We start from the raw sequence: 15,841 nt of genomic DNA, 5'->3' as shown, positions 1-15,841 counted from the left end.
GTTGAGATGAAGCAACATTGTACTAGGGAGATTGAAAGAGACAGGGAGCTGCTGAGCAGGAACTGCAGATGGGAGGAGGGGGTGATATACACCCCTCCTTGCCCTGTGTAAATTTTGTTTTGTCTGAAATTCAGAACAGTCAAAACAATTTGACTTTTGGTTTTGCTGAACCATAGCTGACCTGAGAATGAGTTTGCTTGCTTTGCAGAATGAGTTTGCTTGCTCCAAGTTTGGAACCATTTTGTGCATACTGTTAATTTACATTCAGAGTATGGGAAATAAGCCAGATGGGTTAAGGTTTTATTGCCAAAAATCAGATTTGATTTATTAGGTAAAATGGTGAAACCGGATTTGATGACTCCCCTGACTGAAAAACGAATAGGAAACTACTTGCTCAAAGCAATAGAAGCAACAAAAGTAATATAAAAGGAAAGAAAATGTATTGAATGTTAAAATATATCTCCCAAATCCACAAGAAAAAAATGTGCAACAATGTCAAGAGCATATGGACTAACATAAGTGAAAAATATTAAATACAATACTTTTTTTTTGCAAAGCTTATTATTTGGGGACAGTACATTCTCAGGAACATGGATCTTTTTGTCCACACTCCTAAAACATAGAATCACATGGCTGAAAAGAACTTTGGAGGTCTTCTAGGCCAACCCCTTTTTCTCTATGACAACCCCTCAAATACTGTGGAACTACTATCCTATCACCACTAGTCCTTCTGTTTGTTAGACTAGCCATACCTAGTTCCTGCAACCATTAGTCATTAAATAAATGTTTCACAACAGGATGAATTTTGTGGCATTTGGGAGTCTACCCACAAATTAGTTTTGGAAGGTCAGAATGTTGAAATCAATGTAATTGGTTTAACCTGGAAGAAAATAATTTTCTTTTCTGGGAGCATTTTGTCCCAATTGTAAGAGTTAGGCATTCTTAGAAAAAAGCAGTTCCTTTTTTACTGTTCTGTACAGACCATCCAAGGAAGAAAGTATCAAATTGCAGATTTTTCAAAAAGTCATGAAGTACCAGTAATGAGAAACTTTAACGACCCCAACATTTGTTGAGAAAGAAATGCTGCCACATATGGCTCTTCCATTAATTTCCTGACCTGTAGGAAGGAGCAAGAGGATTTGTTATCCGTGACTTGATCCTAATCAGAGAGAAGTTAATTAAACTTTATTAAACTAAGGGGAAGAGATAGAATCTTTAAGCAAAAAATGAGTAGAACCATGTTAGTTTATGGCAAAAACTCAGTTTGGAAGCAACTTTACTAGCCAACAAATTTTATTAAAAGCAGCTACCAAACTCCTTCTGATAATTTTGTAAATCTTAAGAAATTAATTTAGAACAATGATAACTAGCATTCCATGGCAGGAGACATTAATGGGAAAAGCATGCTAAGATTCTTAGAGGTAAGAGCCTACTTAAGGACATACCTTGTGGCATTGAGGGTGGCCAAACGCCGATATTGTGCCACTCTCATTGCATCCGCAGATAACCGCCCTGCCGCCCTGTTTCGGGTGACCCGCTCTCTTCTATCACAGAGGCCGCGGGAAGCCCCTCTGCAGGGCAGGGCAGAGGAATTTGGGGAATATCTGCAGGATAAAATCGCTTAGATCCGGAGGGAATGGATCTCCCTCAGTGTTCCAGGGGAGACGTCCGACGCCAGTCTTGAGAGACCATTCTGGGAGGAGTTTGACTCTGTTGCTCCCGATGATTTGGACAGGTTGCGTGGGCGACTGCGAGCCACCACATGTTTATTGGACCCATGTCCCTCCTGGCTTGTACTGGCATCCTGGGAGGTCACACGAGGCTGGCTCTTGGGAATTGTGAACGCTTCGTTGAGTGAGGGGTTCCTACCAGCCGCCTTGAAAGAGGCGGTTATGAGGCCCTTACTCAAGAAGCCATCGCTGGACCCAACTGAGCTAGCTAATTATCGTCCGGTCTCCAACCTTCCCTTTTTAGCGAAGGTTGTAGAGAGTGTGGTGGCTACGGAGTTCCCACGCCACCTGGAGGAAAATGACTATCTAGACCCGCGCCAGTCCGGTTTCCAACCTGGGCACAGCACGGAGACGGCCTTGGTCGCATTGGTTGATGATCTCTGGAGAGCCAAGGATAGGGGTTGTTCCTCTATCCTGGTTCTGTTAGACCTCTCAGCGGCTTTTGATACCATCGACCATGGTATCCTATTGCGCTGGCTGGAGGGGCTGGGAGTAAGGGGCACCGTTTTACGGTGGTTCTGCTTCTACCTCTCCGACCGGACGCAATGTGTGTTGGCAGGGGAGCAGCGGTCGACCCTGAGGCCACTCACCTGTGGGGTGCCACAGGGGTCGGTCCTCTCGCCTCTCCTGTTCAACACATATATGAAACCGCTGGGTGAGATCATCCGTGGTTTTGGGGTGGGATACCATCTGTACGCTGATGATACTCAGCTGTACATTTCCACCCCGAACCACCCCAACGAGGCCGTTGACGTGATGTCCCGGTGTCTGGAAGCCGTACGGGTCTGGATGGGAGACAACAGACTTAAACTCAACCCCTCCAAGATGGAGTGGCTGTGGCTACCGGCCCCTCGGTTCAACCAGCTGACCCCATCGCTGGCCATTGGGGGCAACCAACTGGCCCCCGTGGAACGGGCGCGCAACTTGGGCGTCCTCCTAGATGCCCGGCTGTCTATGGATGACCATGTTGCAGCCGTGGCAAGGGGGGCGTTCCACCAGGTTTGCCTGGTGCGCCAATTGCGCCCCCTATTGGACCGGGATGCCCTTCGCACAGTCACTCATGCGCTGGTGACGTCTCGTCTGGACTACTGCAATGCTCTTTACATGGGGCTTCCCTTGAGATGCACCCGAGGACTGCAGTTGGTCCAGAACGCGGCCGCGCGGGCAGTGATAGGGAGTACGAGGTACTCCCATGTGACACCACTCCTGCGCGAGCTGCACTGGCTCCCTGTAGTCTTTCGGGTGCGTTTCAAGGTTTTGATTACTATCTTTAAAGCGCTCCATGGCACAGGACCTAGCTATTTGCGGGATCGTATCCTGCCCCATACATCCCTGCGACCAATTCGCTCTCACAGGGAGGGACTTCTCCGGGTGCCGGCCACCAAGCAATGCCAGAGGGCGGCGCCGAGGGGCAGGGCCTTCTCTGTGATGGGCCCAGCCCTCTGGAATGACCTCCCCCCCGACATCAGGACAACAACCGATCTCCGCTCCTTCCGCATGAAACTCAAGACCCACCTGTTCCGACTAGCCGGCCTGGCTTGAATTATAGCTATTCTAATCCCTCTGGATACAATTTTAAATTAGGTTTGACTCTGGGTGTTTTAATTGTTTTTAATTGCTTTTTTGCTGTTTTAATTGATTATTTATTTATTGTGTGTGTATAATGCTTTTTGTATATCTCCTCCTTGTCATTGTCATTATTTATTATGTAGTAAATTGTACGCCGCCCCGAGTCCCTTGGTGGAGAGGGTGCGGCATATAAAAATGATTAATAATAATAATAATAATAATAATAATAATAATAATAATAATAATAATAATAATTCTGGGGACTGCTTGAAAAAGCAAACCCTGAATCACAAAACATTCCAATAAGATATGTTCATAGGTTTCAGTGAATAATCTAACATGGGTAGTGATTAGTCAGATCAATGTCTTATAGTAATATTTTATCTGGTGCTGTCTCTCACAGTAGTGGTTCTTTTATTGCCATATTTTCTCCTACTTAATGGAGAGCTTTGGTTTTGTTGGTCCTTGAGTTTTTTTCATTGATTTAGAAAACCTGGGATAATAGAATTATGTCACATGCCTACAAATACACATTTTCTGCAATGTCGGTGCCTTTTCCTACCTTGAACTTTCTTCATGTCTCACCAGCTCCCTTGCAGAATTCTCTTATTATTTGGCTTCTGCTCATTCACTCTCGTGTAGTTGTGAACTCAGCTGCCTTTTTTTCTAATACTCATATCCCACACAGAACTACAATTCTTCTGCTGAATAAATGTTTTTATTCTATTTTATTCTATTTTCTATGTTAATAGATGGTATATTTTACATTTACAGGAAAAAAAACTGGAAACATCTGTATGATCTTCCTTGCTGAGCTCCTGTTAGTTTATCTGTTCTCATTCTTCTTGGGAAATGGCTGCCATGTGTCCAAAGTGAAGAAAGAAATAAGAGGCTGTGTGAAAAGGTATCACCCAGCCCTCTCCCAGAAAAATGAAATATCCTAGGAAATATTGAAAAGGCAGAATATTATATTTTCCTGGATGTGAAAAGGAAGAAACATGTTTTAAATTAAGAGTAGCTCCCTGTAGCTTCCTGCCTCCATCCACTTTGTTAATGGGAGTGTTGACTCAAAGTACCTTTTTTTTAAATTGCAATTTTTTAAAAAAAGCTGTTCTTCTTCCCTTCCTCTTTTACACCTGAGTGCATTTTTAAATGCATATGAGTCAAGGTGCTCTACCCTGTGATATTTTGTTTGTTTGCAACACAAGTTGTTGTCCCTTTTGGAAATTTACTCATTTTACTGGGGGGGGGGGGGGAGTGTTTCAATCATAGAGGCAGTGGAAATGTCATGTTCCATGAAATTTACATCGTCTGCCTTCTGAAATAATGTTTGGATTTCCACACTTGGACAGAATGGGGGAACTTCCACAACATGAGACTAAAGATATGTCTGTAAAAAACGGTATACTTGGCCTCTCCTCTTTTTTTTTAACCTCAGAAACAAAGGACTGCTAGCTCAAACCATAACTCTCGAATTGGCTGCTGGTGATTGCTTCCTGATAAAACCGGGTAAAATATGTTTATGTTGCACTGGTGGTCTCATGAGTAGGAGTCACCGGGCTCATTGCGTGTAATTTTAAAAAATACTAAATAGCCTGGATTGCACACTAGCTAAATTCAATTTGGCCTCACTAAAATAAGAGCTAGGGCAGGTTCAAGAACCATCCCTTGAAATGGGCAGCCTGTAGTTTTTTAAAAGGCAAAACCATAGCTGCAAAGAATTTTGGGATTTCTGCTTGCTTGAAACCTGTCTGGAAGCTCACAGAAAGTGGTATCTGATACTAATTGGCATGGAAAATTGGATACTGTAAATTTATTTCCAGAAATTGTGCATTGGCTGCTAGACTTTCATGGTTGAAAGCTTTCTGGGAGCCACTGAAGGGATACTTCTGCTGTCTCTCTCATTGCCTTTCCATCAGAAAAATTAAGTCTCCCTGATCTGACCAATTTTAATCTTTTGTCAAGAACATGTGCATTCCACTCACATGTTTTGAAAAAAAAGGAGGGATTGTGAAAAGGTATCACCCAGCCCTCTCCCAGAAAAATGAAATATCCTAGGAAATATTGAAAAGGAAGAATATTATATTTCCCTGGATGTGAATAGGAAGAAACATGTTTTAAATTGAGAGTAGCTCCCTGTAGCTTCCTGCCTCTGTGGTGGGTTCCTGCCGGATCGCACCGGATTGCGCGCTCCCTTTCGGCGCTAAACCCGGAAGTACGGTCTTGCCCCGCCCCTGGCGACGCGACGACGCTTGCCTGCGCTCCACCAGCTTGGCTGGGAACAGAGACGTTTCCTCAGCAGAGCGGAGTGCCTGAAAGGGACGCAGGCTCAGCCTGCCAGGCTGCCACCACTCCACTGAAGACATTGCTGAGCGGAGAAACGTCTCCGTTCCCAGCCGAGCTGGTGGAGCGCAGGCAAGCGTCGTCGCGTCGCCAGGGGCGGGGCAAGACTGTACTTCCGGGTTTAGCGCCGAAAGGGAGCGCGCGATCCGGTGCGATCCGGCAGGAACCCACCACTGTCCTGCCTCCACCCACTTTGTCAATGGGCCATTAAGAAGGCCAAGCCAGTCCCTTTATATAATAAAGATAAAATTCTCCCCTTCAGCTCCAGGGGGATGGGATTCAGGCATGATAATATTGGCTCTTTACCCAACTCGCCACATGGCATCTGAGAACTCAACCAAATCTGGATTCAAAATGCAGCCTGGATAGTTGCCCCTGCATAGCCCCATGGGAGTCTAACAACCAATCAGAAGACAAGCTCAAGATCAAAGGCCAGAGAGGGCATAAAACCAGGGACTCAGCATCTCAGCCCTTCCTTCTCTTCTTTTCCCCAACATTGAAGCATGTGATCATCTTTTCTGTTCAGGACTCAGGCCATGTGGTCCTGTCCACCATTAAACCATCTTTCCAAGCAGCCTCCATGTCTCCAGTGTCTTTTTCCCCACTTGGAGCCGAACCCAGAAGGACATTTCTTTCAACAGCTGGAAGCAGAGGTTACAGAATATGTCATAGGCTTGTCTATGGAGATTCTCAGTCATCCAGGTCATGGTTGTCCCAAAGGTGATTTTACAAGAGGCAAATTTCTGTTTTTTCTCTAAAGACGTTTTGCTTCTCATCCAAGAATTTTCTTCAGCTCTGAAAAAGCTTCTTGGATGCTGGTTTTAGACTGTAATAATAAATTATTATTGTTGTTGTTGTTGCTTCTTTGATGAGAAGTGAAACATTTTCAGAAACCAGAAAGTCCAGTTGTCTCTTGAAAAAGCACATTATGCCACAGACTTTTGCTGGTGTGGGACTTTAAGGACCCTCCATTTCTTTCATTACTATGAAATCTGAGAAAGTTCCATTGGCCACGACCTTAAGAGCAATAAAGCCGTATAATGGCACAGTAACAGAGACCATTGCAGGGCTGCAAAGCCAGATGCCTTGGAAATAATGAGGACTAGTATCATTATTTGCCAACTTGGTGCATAAGATTAGAGTGCCTTGCCTTTTATATTGTTTAACAATGTTTGACATTCATCTTGTTGCCCCGTCTAAGAACCCTTGCATTGTTTGAGATACCCAGGCCTTTTAATGTAGCCTACTCCATCACTACTCATTTTCCCTCTCCTCTTCTAAACTGCTACTGCAATTCCAAACTCAGTACCTGGATTACTTAAGCATCTATGACATCTGTATAGCCTCAGATATTTGCATCCTCTTGCCCCCAATATTTACAATGAATAACATCATGTAGGAATAGCATACTCTGACCTGAAATATGAAACCCTTCTAGTCCTATATGAAAATAGTGTTTGCTGCAACTGGCCAGGAAGACGTCACTCTTGACAATGTGCCTTGTTCTTGCAAAACTTTTTAAATGTATAATAAAAGTTAATAAACCTGAAATAAGGTTCTCAGAGTGTCTAATAATAGTGTTCACCAACCTTGCAAGTTTTAAGATATGTGGATCTATACTTCCGAATTCTCCAGCCATATACAGTGGGGCAAAAAAGTATTTAGTCAACCACCAATTGTGCAAGTTCTCCCACTTAAAAAGATGAGAGAGGCCTGTAATTGGCATCATAGGTAGACCTCAACTGTGAGAGACAAAATGTAAAAAAAAAGACCAAACAATCACATTGGCTGATTTGGAAATAATTTATTTGCAAATTATGCTGGAAAATAAGTATTTGGTCAGTATCAAAAGTTCATCTCAATATTTCGTTATATATCCTTTGTTGGCAATGACAGAGGTCAAACGTTTTCTGTAAGTCTTCACAAGGTTGGCAGACACTATTGGTGGTATGTTGGCCCATTCCTCCATGCAGATCTCCTCTAAAGCAGTGATGTTTTGGGGCTGTCGCTGGGCAACACGGACTTTCAACTCCCTCCAAAGGTTTTCTATGGGGTTGAGATCTGGAGACTGGCTAGGCCACTCCAGGACCTTCTTACGAAGCCACTCCTTCATTGCCCGGGCAGTATGTTTGGAATCATTGCCATGTTAAAAGACCCAGCCACGTTTCATCTTCAATGCCCTTGCTGATGGAAGGAGGTTTGCACTCAAAATCTCACAATACATGGCCCCATTCATTCTGTCCTGTACACGGATCAGTCGTCCTAGTCCCTTTGCAGAAAAACAGCCCCAAAGCATGATGTTGCCACCCCCATGCTTCACAGTAGGTATGGTGTTCTTTGGATGCAACTCAGCATTCTCTCTCCTCCAAACACGACGAGTTGTGTTTCTACCAAACAGTTCTATTTTGGTTTCATCTGACCATATGACATTCTCCCAATCCTCTTCTGGATCATTCAAATGCTCTCTAGCAAACTTCAGATGGGACATGGACTGACTTAAGCAGGGGGACACGTCTGGCACTGCAGGATCTGAGTCCCTGGTGGCGTAGTGTGTTACTGATGGTAGCCTTTGTTACGTTGGTCCCAGCTCTCTGCAGGTCATTCACTAGGTCCCCCCGTGTGATCCTGGGATTTTTGCTCACCGTTCTTGGGATCATTTTGAGCCCACGGGGTGAGATCTTGCGTGGAGCCCCAGATCGAGGGAGATTATCAGTGGTCTTGTATGTCTTCCATTTTCTAATTATTGCTCCCACAATTGATTTGTTCACACCAAGCTGCTTGCCTATTGCAGGTTCAGTCTTCCCAGCCTGGTGCAGGTCTACAATTTTGTTTCTGGTGTCCTTTGACAGCTCTTTGGTCTTCACCATAGTGGAGTTTGGAGTGTGACTGTTTGAGGTTGTGGACAGGTGTCTTTTATACTGATGACAAGTTCCAACGGGTGCCATTGATACAGGTAATGAGTGCAGGACAGAGGAGCCTCCTAAAGAAGAAGGTACAGGTCTGTGAGAGCCAGAAATCTTGCTTCTTTGTAGGTGACCAAATACTTATTTTCCAGCATAATTTGCAAATAAATTATTTCCAAATCAGCCAATGTGATTGTTTGGTCTTTTTTTTTACATTTTGTCTCTCACAGTTGAGGTCTACCTATGATGCCAATTACAGGCCTCTCTCATCTTTTTAAGTGGGAGAACTTGCACAATTGGTGGTTGACTAAATACTTTTTTGCCCCACTGTACAGTGTACTGGGAGTTGAAGTTCAAACGTCTTAAATTTGACTAAGTTGAAAAACACTCTGCTCTCCCATTTATTACTGCAACTATAAAGGGATTCAAGGTTTCACAATCGTTTTTGGAATTCCGTGCATGGAGTTCTCTACTTTCTTAGTTCTGTGGCGCAGATGAAAGGCAAGGCGCCCTGCGTGCGCATGCGTGGAAGAAGAAGCGGAGCCTATGTTTTGCCCTCGACCATGGTCGTGTCCTCTGTCTCCCTCTTTGCGTCCAAATACCGCCCAGCGCCTCTAGCGAGGTTGCCGCCTCAGCTGGACCCCAACGAATACCAATGGACCCCCGAGAAACGCCGCGCGGAAGCCGAGCGGGTCGCCCTCCGCTCCCGCATCAAGCGCGACTACTTCCTGCGGCTCAATGACCCTCGGCGGACGCAGCTCCTCGTGAGTGGCGGGAGGGGAGGGGGCTTTCTTCCCGAAAGGGAGGCGTCAGGCACGCCGCGGAGATCCTCTGTTCTCCTTTCTCGGGGGTGTCGATCAGGTCGGGCCGAGGCTTCCAGCGGGCCCTCGGCCTCCGAAGAAGAGTCGTCCGTGAAGAGGCTACTTGGAGAGCCTGTTGCTTGTTCCTCCTCGATCGGAGGATGCAGGTGGTTGCAAGGTTTGGTGATGTCAGCCCGCTGCGCAAAGTAAAGCTGAATCTCGCAACAAGAATCCGTGGGGATCTCCGCCCCCCCCCCTTTTGCAAGTGTTTCATATAGCACAGGAGCCTCCAAACTTGGCGACTTTGAGACTTTGTGGACTTCAACTCCCAGAATTCCTCAGGCAGCCAAGTTGGCTGGGGAATTCTGGGAGTTGAAGTCTACAAGTCTTAAAGTTGCCGAGCTTGGAGATCTCCGATTATAGTACGCGGTGCAGAAAAAGCCACGAAACGAGTGGTAGCATTAAGGTGGGCACAGGTGCTAGCTGTCATAATTGACTTCTTTCGTTGTGTTAACTGAATAATTTTTCACTCTCTTTGATTTAGGAAGATCCTGCTGTTATTCGTTGGGATTATGCCAGAAGGCAAAATGTGTATCCTAGTTATCGTTTTACTCCTAAAAGCTCCCTATTGAGTCTTCTTTGGGGAGCAGGGCCCTTTGTTTTCTGGTATTATGTCTTGAAAACCAATAGGGTAAGTTTTAAAAGTTTACATCATTCCTTTGCATGAGTATATCAATAGTTGAGTTTGCTGGTAGAAGTGACTCTGCCTGTAAAGGCTTCAAGTGTCTCTAAAATCTAGGGAATGATGTGAAGCATAATGCAGCGTGTCCCTTTTACCATTACTTTTGTGAATTATTTTTCTTCCAAGAGCTGGACAAATAGCTACTTTCCTTTGGCACTCTCTCAGCTTGCTTGTTTTCTTGCAGATGTTTCATTACCCTAACTAGGTAGCACCATCAGTGCTAGTAAGGAGTGCTGTTTGCTGTCAGTTTATATTAACTTATATATCTAAAGTTCTGCCAGCCTTCTGCCTGTTTGTCCTACATAGTGTTTGTTGCAGTTCTTACATTTATGTTGTGGATAACTCCTGTTTTTTCTTGAGTCTTTTCCTGGGTCTTTTGGTTTGCTTAGGATGTTTCTACCAGGAGGAGCATCAACCAAAAGACCCAGCAACCCCAGAAGAAAAAAAAACAGGAGTCATCTACAACATACAGTGTAAGAACTGCAACAAACATTATATAGGGCAAAAACAGGCAGAATGCTGGCAGAATGCATCCATGAACACCAACTGGTGGTCAGAAGACATGATGAAAATTCGTTAATTTCACAATATATAGACAGATTTAACCATAGTTTCAATTGAGAAAATGTGATTATTTTTAGACCAGCCAAGTCCAAAAATGCCAGGGACTTTCTAGAAGTCTGGCACGCTGACAAATCAGCCATCCATAGATTCATAAACACTAACAACATCTATAGACTGCAAAAGAGACAATCAATGAGAATAAGACTCCAGCACCTCTCCAACAGTAATCAGCAGTAAGGTCAGCATAGATTAACTCCAGGTTAACATCAGACCAACAATCAAGTAACCCCAATCAAGAGATTGCCATAGAGCCATCAGTAAACAACCCAACCAAAAAAACACACAGACAGGCAGGACGCCAGAATATAAACTGACAGCAAACAGCACTCCTTACTAAGGTAGCCCTGATGATGTTACCTAGTTAGGGTAATGAAGGGCAATGTGCAAGAAAACAAGCAAGCTCAGAGAGCACCAAGGACCCCTCATTTCAACCCTAAGTTGCGAATATTCTTTTTTACTGCTACCTTTCTATGAAATTTTGTGCTTGGAAATATCTTAATGGAAGGTGCTTATCTCATTGGGCTGAACAGTGGGGGCTTTTGAAATCCAGGTCCCTCTGGCAATTGGTACAGTTCATTTCTGAATTTACAGTTAAAGAGACTCTTCGCTGACATTGGAACCCACTTTGGAAAAAAATCCTTGGTGCATGCTTCTGGTGAATCATAAAATTATAGTTCGCCTATACAATGAACTAAACAAAGAAAAGGGCACTCTTTTTTATATATATATTTTTTGCTTGGAAATAAATTTATTAGATTTAAAAGAAAAGGCCATTTGGTATATGTTTTGAAATTCAAGAGACCTGGAAGTTTAGTTGTAGGTAACCAAACAATGAATTCTCTTTAATTATTGCTGCAAAAAAAAAACCACATAGAAATAGGTAAATACCATTGCTGTTACTATTTTTATGTCTTTTTAACAATTGCAGTATTTTTATTTCTTTAGTCCTTAAAGTTACACTTTTCCAGATATCTGATTCATTTATAGGTAGTCCTCGATTTACAACTACAATTGAGCCCAAAATTTCTGTTGTTAAATGAGAAATTTGTTAAGTGAGTTTTGTTTCATTTTATGACCTTTCTTGCCTCTGTTGTTAAGTGAATCACTGCAGTTGATAAATTAGTAACCTGGTTGTTAATTAAATCTGGCTTCCCCATTGACTTTGCTTGTCAAAAGGTTGCAAAAGGTGATCACATGACCTTGGTACACAGCAACGGTCATAAATGCGAACCAGTTGCCCAGCATCTGAATTTTGATCACATGACCATGGGGATGTTGCAAAGGTTGTAACTGTGAAAAACAGTCATAAGTCACTTTTCAGTGCTGTTGTAACTTTGAACAGTCACTAAGTCGAGGACTACCTGTATTTTCTGGGGAAGTGTTACCATTAAATTAAGACTACTTAAATAACAAGTAACCCTGTGCTTTGCAGCATGCTGGTTTAATTTACTTAAGTGGAATTGATAAAATGAATTTCTAAGTTAAAATACAGTTTAATTCTATTTGAATTCAGTTCTGAGAAACAAGCATTCAATACTCCCAGTCTTGATCAGTAACATGATTTACATTGTTAGTTTTATTTAGTTATATCAGATTTTTCAAATATATTTGTCATCGTCCTTATTTGTGTTAGACAGGCAATTGGACCATGTGAAAGTAAACATTAAAAATGAAGAACAATATCAATGACACATTATAGCTTAAAGTGTCTACATTTAGTTTATTCCTACACATGTTTAGTACTGGGATTTTTTTATACTTTGCAATGTTAAACAGACTAGTATATAATATTTTAATAAAATAAAAAGCTAACTCATAAATTTGCATTGTTAGTTGAATTTTCTCCAAGTAAGGATTGCTGTCTTATTCTGCAGAAGTTGTGGAGGTTTTTAAGAAGAGATTGAACAACTATTTGTCCAGAATGGTATAGGCCTCCTGATCGAGCAGGGGAATTGGATTAGAAGACCTCCAAGGTCTCTTCCAACTCTTGTTACTCTGTGATTCTGCTCAGTGCTTGGAAGGAGGTTTCCATTTTGAAATGACTTTAATCCTTGGAATTTCTTTTTCTGTGCAGGATTATAAAGAAAGACTCAAATCAGAAGGCAGATATGATGAGGGGTTCCGTACTGGCTATTAAGTCTGTGTGTGAAAATTATGTATAAAAATCTTGCTGGAGAAACTTTATTTCTCTGTAAGTCTACTTTCAAAATAAACCTTACTAAATAAATTATGGTTTATTTCATGTCAATAGTATTACTTTATAATGAGACCTGATGAATTAATAACAATATTTATTTTTTAAAATAAAGGGAACTATTTCTATTTCTCCTTCCCAATTCCCATAATGGCCTGCAATTATGTCATTGAAATCCAACCCTTATATGATTGATTTTCCATATCCCTAAGAATTTTTAAAAAGAATTTTTAAAAACTATTTATACATTTGAACATAATGTTCCTCTCATTTCTTATTTCAATGGGATGTGGGTATTTTCATCTTGAACTGTTCACATCATAATTTATGGGTTTGTTTCAAGTATTTGATAAATTTCTTTCTCATAACAGTTCCTACTGCATTAGTGACAATGGAGAAAAATTTACATTGTAGTTGCATCTTTACATTTCTGTCTGATAGATCCATTGCTTTTTTTAATGTGTTCTGTGTCACGATGTTAAAAAGTTTGCTAGGCCTGAACTGCCTAAACTGACACTCAAGAGTTAAACTAAGAAAGCTTTATTGCGCAGGTCATAAAACAAAAAGTTCTTATCTGAAAGTGATTTATTGCGCATGCGTTACACATTCCAAAATTCCTTTCTTCTTTGTTTGGCTGCCAGCTTGGCAGACGTAGCTTTCATTATCAAAATGTAACCATTAGTTATTTCTGTTTCATTTACTTTTTATTTTATTATTAAAGTTTGTTTATTAATTATCAGACCATAAAGACTTTTATTTTTCTCAATATCTCAAAAGATATGCGGAAGGGAATCAGCCACGGTCCATTGATCTCAGATTTCCCCAGGGCATTTTTCCCCTGACATTCTGAACTTTCTCTAACCTGGTTCAGATGATGTGAAGGAATTCTCACAGAAATACTGCATTGTGCAGTATTTTGAATAAAAAATATAACTCTACAGTACTTCAGATTCAGAATTATAAAGAGTCCATGAAGAGGAGCCAAAATGGTGACAAAGTAGCAGCTTCTGAAATAAGCTTCCAGTTGTACTTCTGGCTTAACCCAGCACTCCAAAATGCCACACAAAGGCAAGAAAAGAACCAGACAAGCCTCAACAAAGTTACTGGAACCCATAAATCTTAACAAGCTAAAGTGCTTCGGAGTCAGCAACCTGTTGTTAAACCAGTAGGATCCCACCCCCGCTGACCTGGGATTTAACTTGGCACAAGTCCAGGTTACTTGATGAACTGTCTCACCCCATTGGAACAGGCCCACCCACTTGCACTGGCAGAGGAGGTATGCTGTGGGCCCAGTCAGTCAGTCTGTCAAGGAATCCCAGTTGGCACGGTCCAGGAGAAGAGTGGCTCCTGCCCTGTGGGCCATCGTGCCACTTGAGATGAGATTGACTCCCTCTCTTCTGACCTTCTGTAAGGCCTGAAGACCTTGCTCTGCCAGATGGCTTGATGACCCAATGGGGGAATCATGCTGGATGTGATAAATGAATTAAGAGGCAATCCCACTTTCTCCTCCTGCACATCCTGTTCCTTCCGTTCCATTTTTAACTATAATTCTATTTTTCATTGTAGTTTCCATTTTTCTTGTCTTAAAAATATTTGTCTTTTATGATTCTAATGTTTTTAATGCTGTAAGCCACTCAGTCACTTTGAAGCAGGATGGGCAGGAAATAAAGTTAATAAATAAATGTGTGTATATTTCAGTCTGTAGCAATATATAGCCCTAATAAACACCACTTTAATTTGTATGATGGGCATGGTAGTAGTTAAGACAATTTGTCCGTATATAGATCTTGTTCAAAAGCATGAAGTGCCAATTGTTATTCCGTTGTTTGCATCCATTTTTCCTGTATAGTACTTTCATATACACCCCAGGATAAGATGCCATATGGAAATACCTCTGAGAGCTTAGCAGTGTGTGAATAAATTTTATCAACATTTATCCCTGCTATTCCCTAAACAAATTATTCTAGCCTACCTAGCTCTTTCCTAATGGCTATCAGGAAGGCAACGTCTCAAATCTACTTGAGTTGCACTTGCAACAACCCCTTACAAAAGTAGATCCCTCATTCTCACATTCTGGGAAGAGAGTCTTCATCAGTGCCCTCTGGCTGCCATCTGGAGTACATTTTAATAATCTCCAATCCAACCATGTAGGTGTCAACTTCTGTGTTGACATTCCATGCATACCGTCGGCAGAGTTGGATCTCAGATTACAGTAGCTGGTTTGAGATGTGTGTATTTATTGGGTAATGTGATTTATGATAGAGTGAGGGGAGGAAAGGAACGGGGGGGGGCAAAGTTCAGAAGCAGATAGACAAAGTGAAAGAAATGTCTGCAAATAAGAATTGCCTAATGAAGCTGTTAATAAATCACTAGTTTCTGTAAAAGAGACACTGGCTCTTATTATGTGTTTGTTACAGCATCGTTGGGAACATTTACAGCAAGTCTCCAATCAATGTTCTTGCCCAGCCTCAAAGTCACTTCTCACAGCATCAGTTCTAGCTAACTGTCCAGTGCTGGAATGCATTGCAGAAAGTTTTGGGGGAATGGTTTTTGCAGTCCTTGTCTTGATCTAGCCCATTTTCAATTGTTACCTGTGTCTTTCCTCCATCCCCAACCCTACACTTGACCCTGTTCTGTTTTGGAGTTATCTTATTGACAAGCAAAATTGTAATCCCCTTCACCTAATCTTTTTCTCAAGTTCTACTAGGCTGGAAAGAATTTTAAAAAGGAACACATAATATAAAATGTAAAAATCAAGTAATTAAGAATACATACAGGTGGCCTAGATTTGTAGATGCTCTCATGAAAGCTAAAAGTCAGAACCTCTTAGATTACCAAAGGATGCTAGGATGCAACAAAAAAGGCTCCTTTAGATACATTTAAAATAATAAAATAGAAAAAAAATGGTATTCCAGTAAACAAATTACAAGGTAATT

At 42.0% G+C, this 15,841-nt stretch overlaps 1 protein-coding gene across 1 annotated transcript; it reads left to right on the top strand.

Moving 5' to 3' along the window:
* Positions 1-9,010: 9,010 nt before the first annotated feature.
* Positions 9,011-12,953, top strand: NDUFB4 (NADH:ubiquinone oxidoreductase subunit B4). The gene is made up of 3 exons (XM_081943036.1): positions 9,011-9,309; positions 9,890-10,036; positions 12,786-12,953. Exons 1-3 carry the CDS (start codon positions 9,040-9,042, stop codon positions 12,846-12,848), a joined length of 480 nt encoding a protein of 159 aa, XP_081799162.1. The 5' UTR covers positions 9,011-9,039; the 3' UTR covers positions 12,849-12,953.
* The last annotated feature ends 2,888 nt before the right edge of the window (positions 12,954-15,841 follow it).

This window comes from Natrix helvetica (assembly GCF_964273705.1).
Source record: "Natrix helvetica genome assembly, chromosome: 2".
Classification (NCBI taxonomy): domain Eukaryota; kingdom Metazoa; phylum Chordata; class Lepidosauria; order Squamata; family Natricidae; genus Natrix; species Natrix helvetica.
Note: the sequence above shows the minus strand (reverse complement) of the source record. Positions and strands in the feature narration are given on the sequence as shown.

Excerpts from the sequence above, each read along its gene's own strand:
- NDUFB4 (XM_081943036.1), top strand. The coding sequence starts at position 9,040 with ATGAAAGGCAAGGCGCCCTGCGTGCGCATGCGTGGAAGAAGAAGCGGA. Across the intron at positions 9,310-9,889 it reads CTCGGCGGACGCAGCTCCTC|GAAGATCCTGCTGTTATTCG; the intron begins GTGAGTGGCGGG and ends TCTTTGATTTAG. Across the intron at positions 10,037-12,785 it reads ATGTCTTGAAAACCAATAGG|GATTATAAAGAAAGACTCAA; the intron begins GTAAGTTTTAAA and ends TTTTCTGTGCAG.